Source organism: Bison bison, unplaced genomic scaffold (assembly GCF_000754665.1).
Source record: "Bison bison bison isolate TAMUID 2011002044 unplaced genomic scaffold, Bison_UMD1.0 scf7180017864235, whole genome shotgun sequence".
Taxonomy (NCBI): Eukaryota; Metazoa; Chordata; class Mammalia; order Artiodactyla; family Bovidae; genus Bison; species Bison bison.
Window position 1 is genome coordinate 2,615,855 of NW_011494807.1, and position 13,474 is coordinate 2,629,328.

Below are 13,474 nucleotides of genomic sequence, written 5' to 3' on the forward strand. Positions count from 1 at the left end.
ACCTTTTGCTCAACTCATCCCACTGACACTTTCCAGATTTCTTTACATTCTGACCAAGAAGTGCTTCAGGGTAGTGGGAGACCTTGAGAAAGGGCCCAACGGGCTTATCACATGGACCCAGGCACTGAGTCGGGGTGGATAAAGAGTACAGCTTTTGTTCCAGTTTTAGGTGTGAAAAAAATCTTAGAAAGATACTCAAGGTACAGAGGACCTTGCTTGTCCTTCCTCTCTAGCACGGCTCTAAAACCCTGTTATCTTTCTTTGGTGCTTCCTAGAAGGTTACTAAGACGTTTAGGGGCCTCAGATCGCCTCCATCTCTTCGCTGTCCCTGCCCTTTCGAGCCATCACCCTGCTCTTATTTCCGTTCAAACTTCTCTAAAGTGCTTCTCAGTAGGATTTGTTTCATCAGCTCTTCGGAATGCCCCAACTTTGGCAGTGTTCTTTTTGTAGTGTCCTGTATCCAAGTCTCAATTACCTCTCATTGGTCCCTTCTCCAGCTCACCATATTATATATGTCTTACCATTTTCTTAATACCTGCCAGGAAAGGAATTAAAAATAATCTAATCCAGGCAAAATTTAATTTCAAATTTATGTCCCATAACTAGTGTTAGAGTGCAGGCCTAGAACCCAAGTCCCCAGACGCCAAACTTGGACCTGACTGACATCCCTACCCAAGAAGGTAGAGAGCAATCTTATAGATATGGAGTGATTTCCTAGCAGAATGAATAATTGGTTGATTTACTGTTTTGCCCTTCTCTTACTCTGGAAATAGTTTTCATCTTGCCCAAGTCATGACACTTATTAAGTTGACTATGCGGATTATTTATACAAACCGTTTACCATTTATGAACAAGTACATGTTATACAAGTCTACTCAACAGGCATATATTAAACATTTACAGTGCACCAGGTATGGTTCTAGACTTGAGGTGAATGACACAGATGTATCCTATGTTCTCACAGAGTTTACCATACCCTGTGATAACAGTTGAGCATATTATGAAATGTCAGGTTAACTTAAATATTAGGTCACAATTAATTATAGTATCAAACGCCATTCTTGAAGTCAGTCTTTATATTTTGGTAGTGATTGATTATTGGCCCACAATTAAAAGTACACAATCATTGAAGTCAAATAAGGCTTGTAGTTGGTCATCTGCTCTACTGTAAGATAACTTGCTTTCTAAATCTTTCATAGTTTGTAATTTTTGCCTCAATAGTTACCATTATTTTAGCTTCATTTCTAAGTGCTCATTTTTATACTTTTTAATTAAATAATAATGATAACTAACAATTTTTGAACACATGCTATGCATCAGACACCATTCCTGATATTTTTCATTATTACCTCATAATCTTCACAGCCACATTCTGATGTAGATACCATTAGTACCTATTTTACAGAAACTTGTAATATGCAGAGATTGAGTAACTAAGATTAATTAGCTGGAAAATGGTGAAGTCAGGCTATAACATGTGCAGTCTAGCTATAGAATCCAAGTATGTAACTACTGAATTGAAAAATGAAAAAAAACCTCAGCCCCTTGGTCGCCTATAGCCACACTCATTCACCCACGTCCTTTCCCATCCACAACCACTGCCTGCAGTAGAAGAGGATCATTCAATTCTGTGGTCTCATCGTCCCTTCACCAATGTGGAGTTTCATCTTTTGTCTGACTGTACATATTAACGTTACAATAGAGTCATTCCTGGTGTACTTCTAATATGGTCAGAGAGAATTACTGAGTTTTCCCAAATACCAACAGCAAGCAGTGTTTTAGCATGGAAGAATTTGACACATCAATTTTTTAAATACCTCTTGGAACATAGGATAAAAACAAGGAGTAAGAGCAAAAATCAAATGCATTTAAAATAGGATAATTTATAATAATTTTCTTTAATAGAGTCTGAATGGTGGAAAGAATTATATATTTAAAACAGACTGAGATATATATGACTTCCCAGGTGGCTCAATGGTAAAGAATCCTCCTGCAATGCAGGAAATGCAGGTTCAATCCCTGAATCAGGAAGATCCCCTGGAGAAGGCAGTGGCGACCCACTCCAGTATTCTTGCCTGGGAAATCCCATGGACAGAGGAGCCTGGTGGGCTACATCCATGGGATCACAAAGAGTCGGACGTGACTGAGCATGCACACACGGGATTTGTTTAGTCACCGAATCATGTCCAACCCTATGTCTTTGTGACCCTATGGACTGTGGCACACCAGGCTTCTCTGTCCTACACTATCTCCCAGAGTTTGTTCAAACTCATGTCCATTGAGTCAGTGATGACATCTAACCATCTTATCCTCTGTTGCCCCCTTCTCTTCCTGCCTTCAATCTTTCCCAGCATTAGGGTCTTTCCCAGTGAGTCAGCGCTTCACATCAGGTGGCCAAAGTTTGGGCGCTTCAGCTTCAGCATCTGTCCTTCCAATGAATATTCAGGGATTATTTCCTTTAGGATTACCTGGTTTGATCTCCTTGCTGTCCATGGGACTCTGAAGAGTCTTCTCCAGCACTACAATTCAAAAGCATCAGTTCTTCGGCACCCAGTCTTCTTTATGGTCTAACTTTTATATCCGTACATGACTACTGGAAAAACCATAGGTTTGACTATACGGAACTTTGTCAGCAAAGTGATGTCTCTGCTTTCTAATAGGCTATTTAGGTTTGTCATAGCTTTTCTTCTAAGGAGGAAGCATCTTTTAATTTCATGGTACAGTCACTGTCCATAGTGATTTTAGAGCCCAAGAAAAGAAAATCTGTCACCATATCCACTTTTTCCCCATCTATTTATCATAAAGTAATGGGACCAGATGCCATGATCTTAGTTTTTGAATGCTGTGTTTTAAACCAACTTTTTCACTCTCCTCTTTCACCCTCATCAAGAAAGTCTATAGTTCCTCTTGACTTTCTGCCATTAGAGTGGTATCATCTGCCTATCTGAGGTTTTTGAAATTTTTCCCTGCAATCTCAATTCCACCTTCTGATTCATCCAGCCCAGCATTTCGCATGATGTACTCTGCTTAGGTTGGTTCAATCAGTCTGTTGTGCCCGACTCTTTGTGACCCCATGGACTGTACATGCATGGTGACAATATTCAGCTTTGATGTACTCCGTTCCCAATTTTAAACTAAACCGTTCCATGTCTAGTTCTAACTGTTACTTCTTGACCTGCATACAGGCTTCTTTGGAGGCAGGTAAGGTGATCTGGTATTCCCATCTATTTAGGAATTTCCATGCATGGGATATATATATGAATATGTAGATGACCAGTGTCTATACTATGTAGAGCTAATGGTTGAAACTGTGGGAATCAGTAAGGTCACCTGAGAAGCATAGAATATGAAAAGGGAAGAATGTCCCAAGAAAGGAACTGTGCAGAAGTGTGTCCTGTGAGGAAGGAGGAAAAAGAAGCTTCTCCAAAGAAGACAGGAAAGAAGTTTTCAAAGATATTCCTTCAAAGAGGAAACTTAGGGAGATAGAAAGAGGGGGAGTGATGATTTAAAGAATGTAAAGGACCACTTACAATGGTCAAGCGTGGGAAATAGGTGATTAGAAAGAGCAATGTCTGAAAAGTGCCCCTGGATTTTCCAGTTAAAACTCACTGGTGGCCACAATAAGAGCAATGCCTGTGGGTGAGGGCACAAATACCACAGCGCTGTGGCTGGAGGAGTGAATGCAGAACTGAGGAAGTGGAGACAGGAACCAAGGCAATTCTTTAAAAAACGATGGCTGTGAACACCTGAGCAGGAAACTCCACCCATGACCAGCTGAGGAGGCAGTGTGTCTTGAGGCGGTGGGGGTGCTTGTTTAATTCTGTAGGATCAGAGGAGAGAGCTGATGTTGAGAGTGTGGCTGAGAGAAGGAGAGAGCATGAGTCCAAGGAGATGGGAGAGAATGAGTTCTGAGCCGTAACAGCAGGCTAGTGTGATGAAGGTGTGGAGTGTGAGCACCACATCCCCAGAGAAGGGAAAACAGAGCACGATCTGTTAGGGAGGGCGTGAAGTCAGGATGCTGCTGCCTTGAGTTGGGCCATTGGAGAGGAGGTCACAGTTTTAGGAAAATATTGCACTTCTGAAAGTCTCTGTTCAGCTGTGTGCCTTTGCTTTCCCTACCAGCTTTGTACACATTTTTGTCATTTTTAGTGTGTGACTGTGTAGATGCCTGCTTGCATTTTGGAAAGCTACGTGAGAAACCACGAATTTCAGGATAGTTGTTTGGATGACTGGCCTAATTATTTCTTTTGGAAACTCAATGTGGCCTTAGTTGCTTAAAAGTCTCTAGCTTGAAAAAGTGTTAGGATTTTAGTTCTTTCATTTTCTGTGGCTCATGACCATTTGAGTAATGTCTGCTCATTCACCCAACTGGCTCCAGTTCTCAGGAGCAAGGGCCAAAGCTTTCAGCCCTGAATAGTATGTAGGGTGGTCAGAGGTCCCCAAAGCCCAGTGTAGAAGTCACAGCCTGTAATTATGAATCCCATGCACGTTCAAACTGTTTTGCATGGCAGAGTGACAACATTGGGATGTGTAGGATCATCTTAACACCATAGCAACTCTGTGTAGTTTGTGAAGCTGAGTTTCAGTGTCTGTTCTTGGGCATGGGTTCTCTTGGAAGGAAAGACCAAAGAAGTGAAATAAAGTGCTGAGACAGGCTGGGCTGTCCTTCCTTTCCTTTCTAGTCCCAGCCTGGCCACCCCTCTTCCTGGCTCATCAGTTCTCAAGTCTTGATCTCCTGAACTGCGAATTATGAGAGGCACAAAGATGAGGAGGGAAGAGCTGTGGTACACACAAGGAAGATGAATTAGAGAGAAGAGACCAGAACATTTCACATCATTTTATAGCTTGCAGATTCACTTACATAATCTCATCTGATTATCTGTGTTTTCTGAATAAAGAAACTGAGCTTCAGAGATTAGAAATGATTTCTCTGCCCAGAACTACAGAGTTAATAAATGTCAGAAGTAGGACTTGAATCCAGAGCTTCTGGCTCCAAATCCATTGTCTCTGTACAAAAGGCTAAGGCATCAGCTGCCATTCATGCTGTGAATATATTAGAAGTGTTTATTCTTTTAAATATGTCCTGATTACATTGCTAGACTGGTAGGTATGGCATTTTCTAACATGATTAGTGCTATATAAATATTACTGAATACTACCAGTGGCTCAGAGGATAAAGAATCTGCCTGCAATGCAGAGACCTGGATTCCATCCCTGGGTCGGGAAGATTTGATCCCTGGTCCTTCTCCAGGGAAGATGCCCTGGAGAAGGAAATGGCAGCCCACTCCAGTATTCTTGCCTGGAAAATCCCATGGACAGAAGAGCCTGATGAGTTTGAGTCCATGGGGTTGCAAAGAGTTAGACACAACTGAGCGACTAACGTGCACATGGTTTCTTAAGATTAGTGCTATATAAATTAGCACTACCATTATTAGTATTAGTATTGCCACCAGTATCATGAGCTTCCTAGGAAAATTTCATTTTACTCAGTTCAGTAAGTACCTAGTATCTGGTAAATAAAATATTGTCCATACCCTCAGGAAGCAGAGAAAGACATTATGTAAAGGTATAGATGAAATGTCACATGATGGATTCTGTATTGAACATATGGCCAAGATAAAGAAAGAAAGAACAGTGGTTCTTGAGCTTTACTAGGCATCAGAATCACCTGAATGGTTTGTAAAAACACAGATTGCTGCTGTTGTTCAGCAGCTCGGTTGTGTCCCACTCTTTACGACTCTATGGGCTGCAGCATGCCAGGCTTCCCTGTTCTCTGCTACCTTCTGGAGTTTGCTCAATCTCATGTTCATTGAGTTGATGATGCCACCCAGCCATCTTATCCTCTGTCGCCCCCTTGTCTTCCTGCTGTCAGTCTTTCCTGGATTGCTGGGCCCTGCCTTAAAGTTTCTGGGGTGGGGCCCAGGAATGTGAATTCCTAACAAGTTCGTAAATGGTGTTAATGCCATTGGTCTGGCCACCACACTTTGAAAGGTGAGGTAAGTTCCACTTGGGAGGATCAGAGAAGATATTATGAGGGATCCACAAGAAACTTAGTATTATTGCAACCAGAAGAGGACAATGGTGAGAGATGAGTCCAAGCTCATGGAAGGCTGCCCATGCCATGCTAAGGCCTGTTGATCATTCTTCTAGGGGCAGGGCAGAGCCACTGAAGATTTGAAACTGAGAAGCACCCTAGTCAAACTTACATTTTAGAAAGCTAAGTAATTTTAGAGCAAGTACAGAAGCATGGAAGGAATTCCCACTCACAACCTAAATATGAAAGGACTTGCTTGACCGTCTATAATATTATGTCCCAGGATTAATCATATGTGTGTATAGCTTAGCATTTCAGACCATGAATAAGTTGTTGTGTGCCATCCATATATACTAAAGACATCATCCTTTCCCTCAGGCACATGTGGGAGCCAACACAGCACAGGGGAATGACAGAGCACACGACAAGGTTTTCTTTTCAAGGGCAGAAAAGCGTCCCTTTCTGACTTACTTCATTTAGCCTGGTAGTCCCTGAAAAGTGAAGTGAAGTCAAGTGGAAGTTGTTCAGTCATGTCCAACTCTTTGTGACCCCATGGGCTATAAAGTCTATGGAATTCTCCAGGCCAGAATACTGGAGTGAGTTGCCATTCCCTTCTCCAGGGGATCTTTCCAACCCAGGGATCAAACCCAGATCTCCTGCATTTCAGGCAGATTCTTTACCAGCTGAGCCACCAGGGAAGCCCATGATAGTCCCTAGTTGCATCCATCTAAAACATGGCAGAAATGAACCTATCTATGAAACAGAAATAGAATCACAGACACAGAAAATAGACTGGTGGTTGCCAAGAGGGAGGGGGTTGGAAGAGGCTGGATTGGGAGTTTGGGATTAGCAGATGCAAACTGGTATATGTAGAATGGATAAACTACAAAGTCCTTGGCGGGAACTGTATTCAGTATCCTATGATAAACCACAATGGAAAAGAATATGAGAAAGAATGTGTGTATATATGTATATGTATAAAACTGAGTCACTTTGTTATACACAGCAGTAGTGAACACAACATTGTAAGTCAACTATACTTCAATTTTAAATAATTAACTAATTTTTCAGGAAGAGTATGTTCAGTCAGGGCTGAAGCAATCAGGCAGGGTTTCGCAGAGAATGTAGAACTCTGTGAAACCCTGGCCTTGAGGAGCTGGCCTTGAGGAGCAGTAGCATTTGCCCAGCCAGAAGAAAGTGTTGCAGGCAAGGAGGCCCCGGAGTAAAGGAACTGAAGGGAAACTAAACTTTGAATGCACAGGGACATGGAAGAAGTGGAGGCAACTGTTCAGTCTTTGGCGGGGGCTTTCCTTGGAGCATGCTGGAGGGGTGGAAAAGAAGTTTGAATCAAAAATATTGCTTCCTCTAAAGATGCTTAGAAAAAGAAAAAATTAGAATGCAACACAGAGATAGGAAATATAGTACTTTTTGGCCATCTCCAAGGCCCCTCTCCTCTCTTGTCACTCAAGGATAATAGGAATCAAGGGAACACAATATAAAGGCTTGGGTTGAGGTCAAGACACAGGACAGAAACGGGGCTTTCGTTCTCTTAGGGCCAAAATAACAGTCATGGCTACCCTGGGAGCTGGCCATTGTCCTGAGAATAGGTGGGCTGGTGACCTAACAGCTCCTTATAAAAAGCCATCTGTCCTGTGAACCCGGGTGACGTCCTGGGAAAGCTTTCCTCTCAGCTCCCAGATGGTATCACAGTGCATTTGTGAAAGGAGATTTCCTGGGTTGTTTGCTTATTCCCAGATATGAAAATTATTTTTTTGTGTCAGTTTTGTGAATTTTGATTTCTGCTGTATCTCTTCATATCACAACTTAACCATCTGTATGGCACTCTCTTAAGTTTTATCTTGTATCCAAAGAGCAGTGTACTTGCTGAAACAAATCCACAAATTGATTTTTTTTTCCCTCGTGTGTTCTTATAGATTTGTTTGCAGTGTAGGTTAGAGTCATTGCTGAATTTGACATTCCATATATTCTTATAATTATCCAAACTTTGATTTTTCTGGCCAACACATCATCTTTGTCTTCAATTACTATTTATTTCCATGACCAGGAGCAAGCACATGACTTTTTCTACAATGCCATATTCCCAAAGAATTAAGATAGATACCTTCCCAAAAGTGACTTCCTGTGTGCCTGTGGGTGAGAGGCAGAGCCACCAGAAGTGAAACAGATCGAGACAGTGGATGGGGCTCAGCCAGGCTCATCTCTGGAGCTCAGTCCCTGTACCAACCAGGCATCCTGTGGGCTGTTGAAGTGGAAACCTCATCAAATTAAAAGTGATTGCATACTGTGGACCTTTGCAATCACTCTGGAGGAGCTGAAGGTGCAGCTAATAAATCATAGGTTCTGACATTTCTGACAGGTGGGAGGTGGCAGTTAGGATGCATGTGGCTGGAAATGCAGATAGCAGCACACCCAGTTAAATCAAATACTTACCATTAGGCCCACTGAGCAACGTATTGAATTTACCATTGACTATATTTAAACATGATCAATCTGAAATTTCCTGTCTGAGATTTTGCCTTGGAAGAACAGGGAAAAAAGAGAGAGAGGGTAAGACTTTGCCAAAGGGTGCTTTCATGGGGTTGATGGCAGCTGAAACAAAAGGCCCAGTTTTAATTGAATCACAGACTGTGTAATTATTTAACCTGTACCAGCTGGCCTCAGGAAGCTACCAGATTTCCTTAGAGAGCTTGTACTTGGCCAGAAACAGAAGGTAACTTACTAGTAACAAGAAAAATGCTTCTGTACCTGTGTTACCTCCCACACCCAGAGAACTTAACGTAAAAGGGGAAAAACTTCCATGGAGTTCATTTTTGGCTTAAGAGGCCGTCCTCCTTCCCTGGAGGATGTGAACGGGTTTGCTAAAACACCTGTAGTCTCTGAGGAATAGCCAACATAAACAGGATGTTATTGCATCAGGCAGGTAAGAGTCATTTCTCTAATTAGTCATCTGGGATTTCATTCTTCACGTGGAAGTACTGGAAATTTAATTTGTTTGTGATGTGCAATTGGCTAACTGACAATAGCTCCAACTGCCCCTCCCTCTGTCTTGCTGTCCTGATGCTGCATGGAAAGTGCAGGGGTGGGACGTGGGGGAGCTCAGTGTAGACACTGCTTCATCCGTCAACGTCAAGCTAACTGAAGCACCTTCCTATAGACAAATGTGTCCCAAATACACATCCCTCACTTGTAATGCTGGAATAATCCTAATGAGCTTCTCGTGATCATTTTTCTTTTAGATTAAATGTTTTTGTTTTTCTCAATCCCCCTCCCAGTTTTGCAACGTGAAGTCATTCAGAATCCATGCTCATTTACATAAGAGCATCGTTCTTAAAGGTGCGGAGTAAACTTTTTAGGAAGCTATATATTATGAATTAAAGTATGATTGAAGACCGTCCCTGACTTGGCCTTTGATTAAAGAAAGAGTTCATCCTATTTACATTGTTTTAAAACACCCTTCTCCAAAGAAAGATTAATTGGCATCAAATGTCATTCCTATACATTATAACTATTGATTTTACATTTGTTGTAGCTCCTCTGATTTTATGCCCCTTTATGTCATAATCTATCATCCTGATAGCAGCCCCTGAGTTGGTGCTGGGACAGAGCCTGAAGGGTGGTTTCTTTCAATTTAGACTAATCTATCTGTGAAACAGATGAGCTTTCAAACAGAACCGTGCTCTTCTCGCTTTTCATAGCATTATCCTGATATTTCCCATGGAGATCATAGTATGATTTGTGGCAGCATTAGGGACATTTCTGTAGTTCAGGAGAGATGGATCCTGGCTACCCTGGCTGCTGTAGGAAGCCGGGTGCTCCTCCTCTTGACTTTTTTTTTCCATACATAGATTCACTCTTAGGATTCAGAGTGCAAATATTATGGCCATCTTCTGGAAACTGTCAAGGTTCAGAAAAATCCATCTTCCACAAGTAGCAGAAGAAATAGAATATCTGCTGGCTATACCCCACCTCATTTGTTAAAGGACTGTCCAGACCTCTTTTTAATCTGCATCTACTTACATGTTTATAGGTAGAGTCTGGGCTACAGCCAGATCACCAAGCAGTCCATTTAGTGTAAACTTAGACTTTCTGGACATACATGTTGTACTCAAGTATCACTTCTTGTGTTTTGGTTTTCTGGCCAGTTGAGTGAATGTAATGCTCTTGTTTTAAACTGTTACTTTACACTCTTTTTCCTCTGGCTTCCTGTTCAGTATTCAGTCACATCACTCAAGACCATCCCGGAACTGTGCCGAAGATGTGATTCACAAAATGAAGACAGATCAGGTAAGTTTCACTCATCTCTTTTTAACCTGCATCTTAGAGTGTGGGGGACTCCTCCTGGAATCTCTTCCCCCATCAAATTGGTTGCTCCTGCTTTCTGTTTTCTTCTTCTTTTATGGCTTCTCCATTCACCACCCACCCCCAACAAACAGATGTTAGGTCATCCTCCAGAGACTAACTGGACAGGGAGGCCCTGATGAGGACCCAGTTGTATACAAATAAATGTAGGCGATCATCGTGGTGGCTCCAAACCACAGTATACGCAGCAATTTACTGCAAACCCGAGAAACCATTGGTGACAAAACATAATGATGCAGGCGCCAATGAAAAAATGTTGGATACGTTTACTACCCAGATGGCAAGGACCAACTTGGGGGATGGTGCTTTGCCAAAGTCTGAAATCCTATCAGGGATGCGACATGATAGAATCTGCAGTAAGGCATACTGTAACAGTTAAGATTAAAGCAAAGCTTTGGAGTTTAATAGTGTAAACTAAACAGAGAATTATGGCATATAGATGAAAACCAGCTGGCTGACCTTTTCTCCTTGCACCGCCCCCCACCCTCGACCAAAATAAAAGTACATTCAGGATTGTTTTTCCTTCTGAAAATCAAATTAAGCCTCTCTGCTTTTCTCTCTGTGATGGGCAAAAAATGAAAATAAAAAAGGATATTGATGGGAATGATACCATAGCATTAAACTATGAAATGATGTTTGTTATTTTTCCAACTAATTACTCTAAGGCATCACCATTAACCTTGCCAAAGTGGGACCTCTGATAGTAACTAGAATCCTAAGAACTGCAGATGATGGGAGACTTAAGATAATCCTTGAATTAGGTGCATTGTGTTTGAAAATAAATAGATCTTTCTACCTATACAGCTATGAGAATTCTAGGCCTTTTGAACTGAAACAACTGTACAAAACTTATTTACTTTTCTTCTGGATCGTTTGTTTACTATCGACAGTTTGTTTAGATGAGGTGGGGAAAATAATTCGTCTATCTAGGTTTGTTTATCTCTTTGTTTTTCTGTGTGAGTGAAAGTAATGTTTCATTGTCTGGGTCAGAATCGTCACAGAAGATAGTTTGAAGTGCAAATGAAAGTTTTCGCTTACCTCCATTAATTTTTTTTTTTTTTTAATTTCAAGCACACTCAAGTTTCTATGGGGTTAACAGAGGCTTTGATCACAAGACTTATCAGAATGTGCCTCCTTAAAAGCCATCCCCAGATTTAGAGTTGAACCCTGTGATCAGTGACAAAGGCAGCAGATTCAGTGGACAGGCCCCCAGCCTCAGAGTCCAAGACCTCCATCTGAGTTAGCATGCAACCCTTTACCCTCTATCCCACCTTGAGCCTGTGACTCATTATCTATAAAATAAAAAAGAAAATTTTCTGCCAGTGTTGCTAGGCTACTGTTAGTATCAAAATTAGGTGATGTATCTGAAGGTACTTTGGAGATACAAGATTTTCTTTTTTTTTTTTTAAGTTGAAGATGTAGAGTAAGAAAGAAGACTTAATAGCAAACACTTCAGTAGTGCTTAATGTGCCAGGTACAGCTGTAAGCCCTTTACTTGTGTTAACTCAATCCTAAAATCCTTGTGAACTAAGTACCATTAGGATGTTTGTATTATATGGATGGGCAAACTGAGGCACGGAGCAGAGAAGTTAATTATCTTACCCAGAGTCACACAGCAATTACATTACGGAGTTGGGATTCAAACTCCAGGAAGTCTGTCTCTGGAGTCTGTTCTCTTATACATTCCTTATACTATCAGATAGCTAGACTTAGGGATAGTAATTTAATTTCAGGATATTTTAAAACTTTAAAAGCTAGCATTTTCCCTCACCAGTGAAGTGGAAAATTTGTTCTTTGTTAAATAGTTTTTCTTGCTTACCAAGTTAAGTGAATTAACCAAAACTTTTAAAAATAATTTTCCTAGGGGTGGTTTATTCCATTTTTCTCCAGGTCATGTGACTTGTAGCCACTTCCACAATAGGCGCTGTTACAGATTTCTTCTGTGGTTGAGAAGGAGGCCAATTTCAAGTTCAGATGCCTTCAGACTCACCCAGAGCAAACATCCAATGCTCAAGGTAATCACCAATGATTAGACCTGACAAGAAACGAATGTTTGAAGGAAAAACTCAGGCCTCTTTAATGGGATCACATGTATACCTCCAATTTGATGGACCATTTGGAGGCTGGTAAAACACTTCCTAATAGAGCAAGAGCGATCTTAGAAAAAGAAACACACGAAAAATCAATCTCTCCAAAGCACCACTGTAGAATTATCTGTGAACTCCTTTGAAAGAAATCTCAATATAGTAAAGTTTTCACCTTCCCTTTCTGAAAGAACTGAGCCAGTCTCAATGAGTTCCATGGGCATTCAGATGTAGAAATAGTCCCCAGCTCCCCACACTGGCCCCCCATCCCGGCCCCAGGTCTTTCTTGTTTCAACAACCTAGGAGGAGTTGGCTCCAGGAGCCCTTGCAGATATCCGTTGTTATGATAATCTTTTCGAACCCATGGCAGCAGAAGACACACTGGCTCCTGAGAAAAGTCCACGTCTTCTGGATGGGGGAACTTTCCCCTAAACTTCTAGTGACTGTGAACATACCCCACCCAACAGAGACGTGTCTCTTTACCTTTAAGTCCGTTAGGCACTTTCTGTGTAAGCCATCAAATAGTAATGTCCATCCTGGTATTAACAAGTCTTTGATGAGATAGCTATTCTTGGAGCCACTCATTCTTTTATTTATTCATTCCTCAAGTAACTTGTGTGTTTTCTGTCCTGTGCACTGAAGACAGGGTAATAAACAAGGTATAGACAGGCCCTGTTCTCAAAGTACTTACATCCTGGGGGGTGACAGACAAAGGCAAGCAAATGAATACATAAACCAGATCATTCCCAATAGTGATGAGGTGATGTGAGGCTTGTGACAAATTAACTTATAGTAGGGAAGAGAGAAGAGTTTGGGGATCAGGGAGTGTTCCTAGGGCCCAGCCATGGGAAAGCCAGTGGAGAGCATTCAAGGCAGAGGAACTAGCAAGTGCAGCGCCTCTGAGTCAGAAATCAGCTTAGTGGATGCAGAAGAAAAAGAAAACCAGTATGGCTGTGGAGGGGGGGGGGGGGGGGGG

At 41.6% G+C, this 13,474-nt stretch overlaps 1 protein-coding gene across 1 annotated transcript in view; it reads left to right on the plus strand.

The window, feature by feature from the left end:
* The window catches only part of SNCAIP (synuclein, alpha interacting protein), a 134,265-nt gene that overhangs the window by 58,597 nt on the left and 62,194 nt on the right, over window positions 1–13,474 (plus strand). Inside the window, exon 3 of the mRNA XM_010846344.1 lies at window positions 10,267–10,339. Coding sequence (XP_010844646.1) covers window positions 10,267–10,339 — 73 coding nt within the window. The remainder of the gene's footprint in view (window positions 1–10,266; window positions 10,340–13,474) is intronic.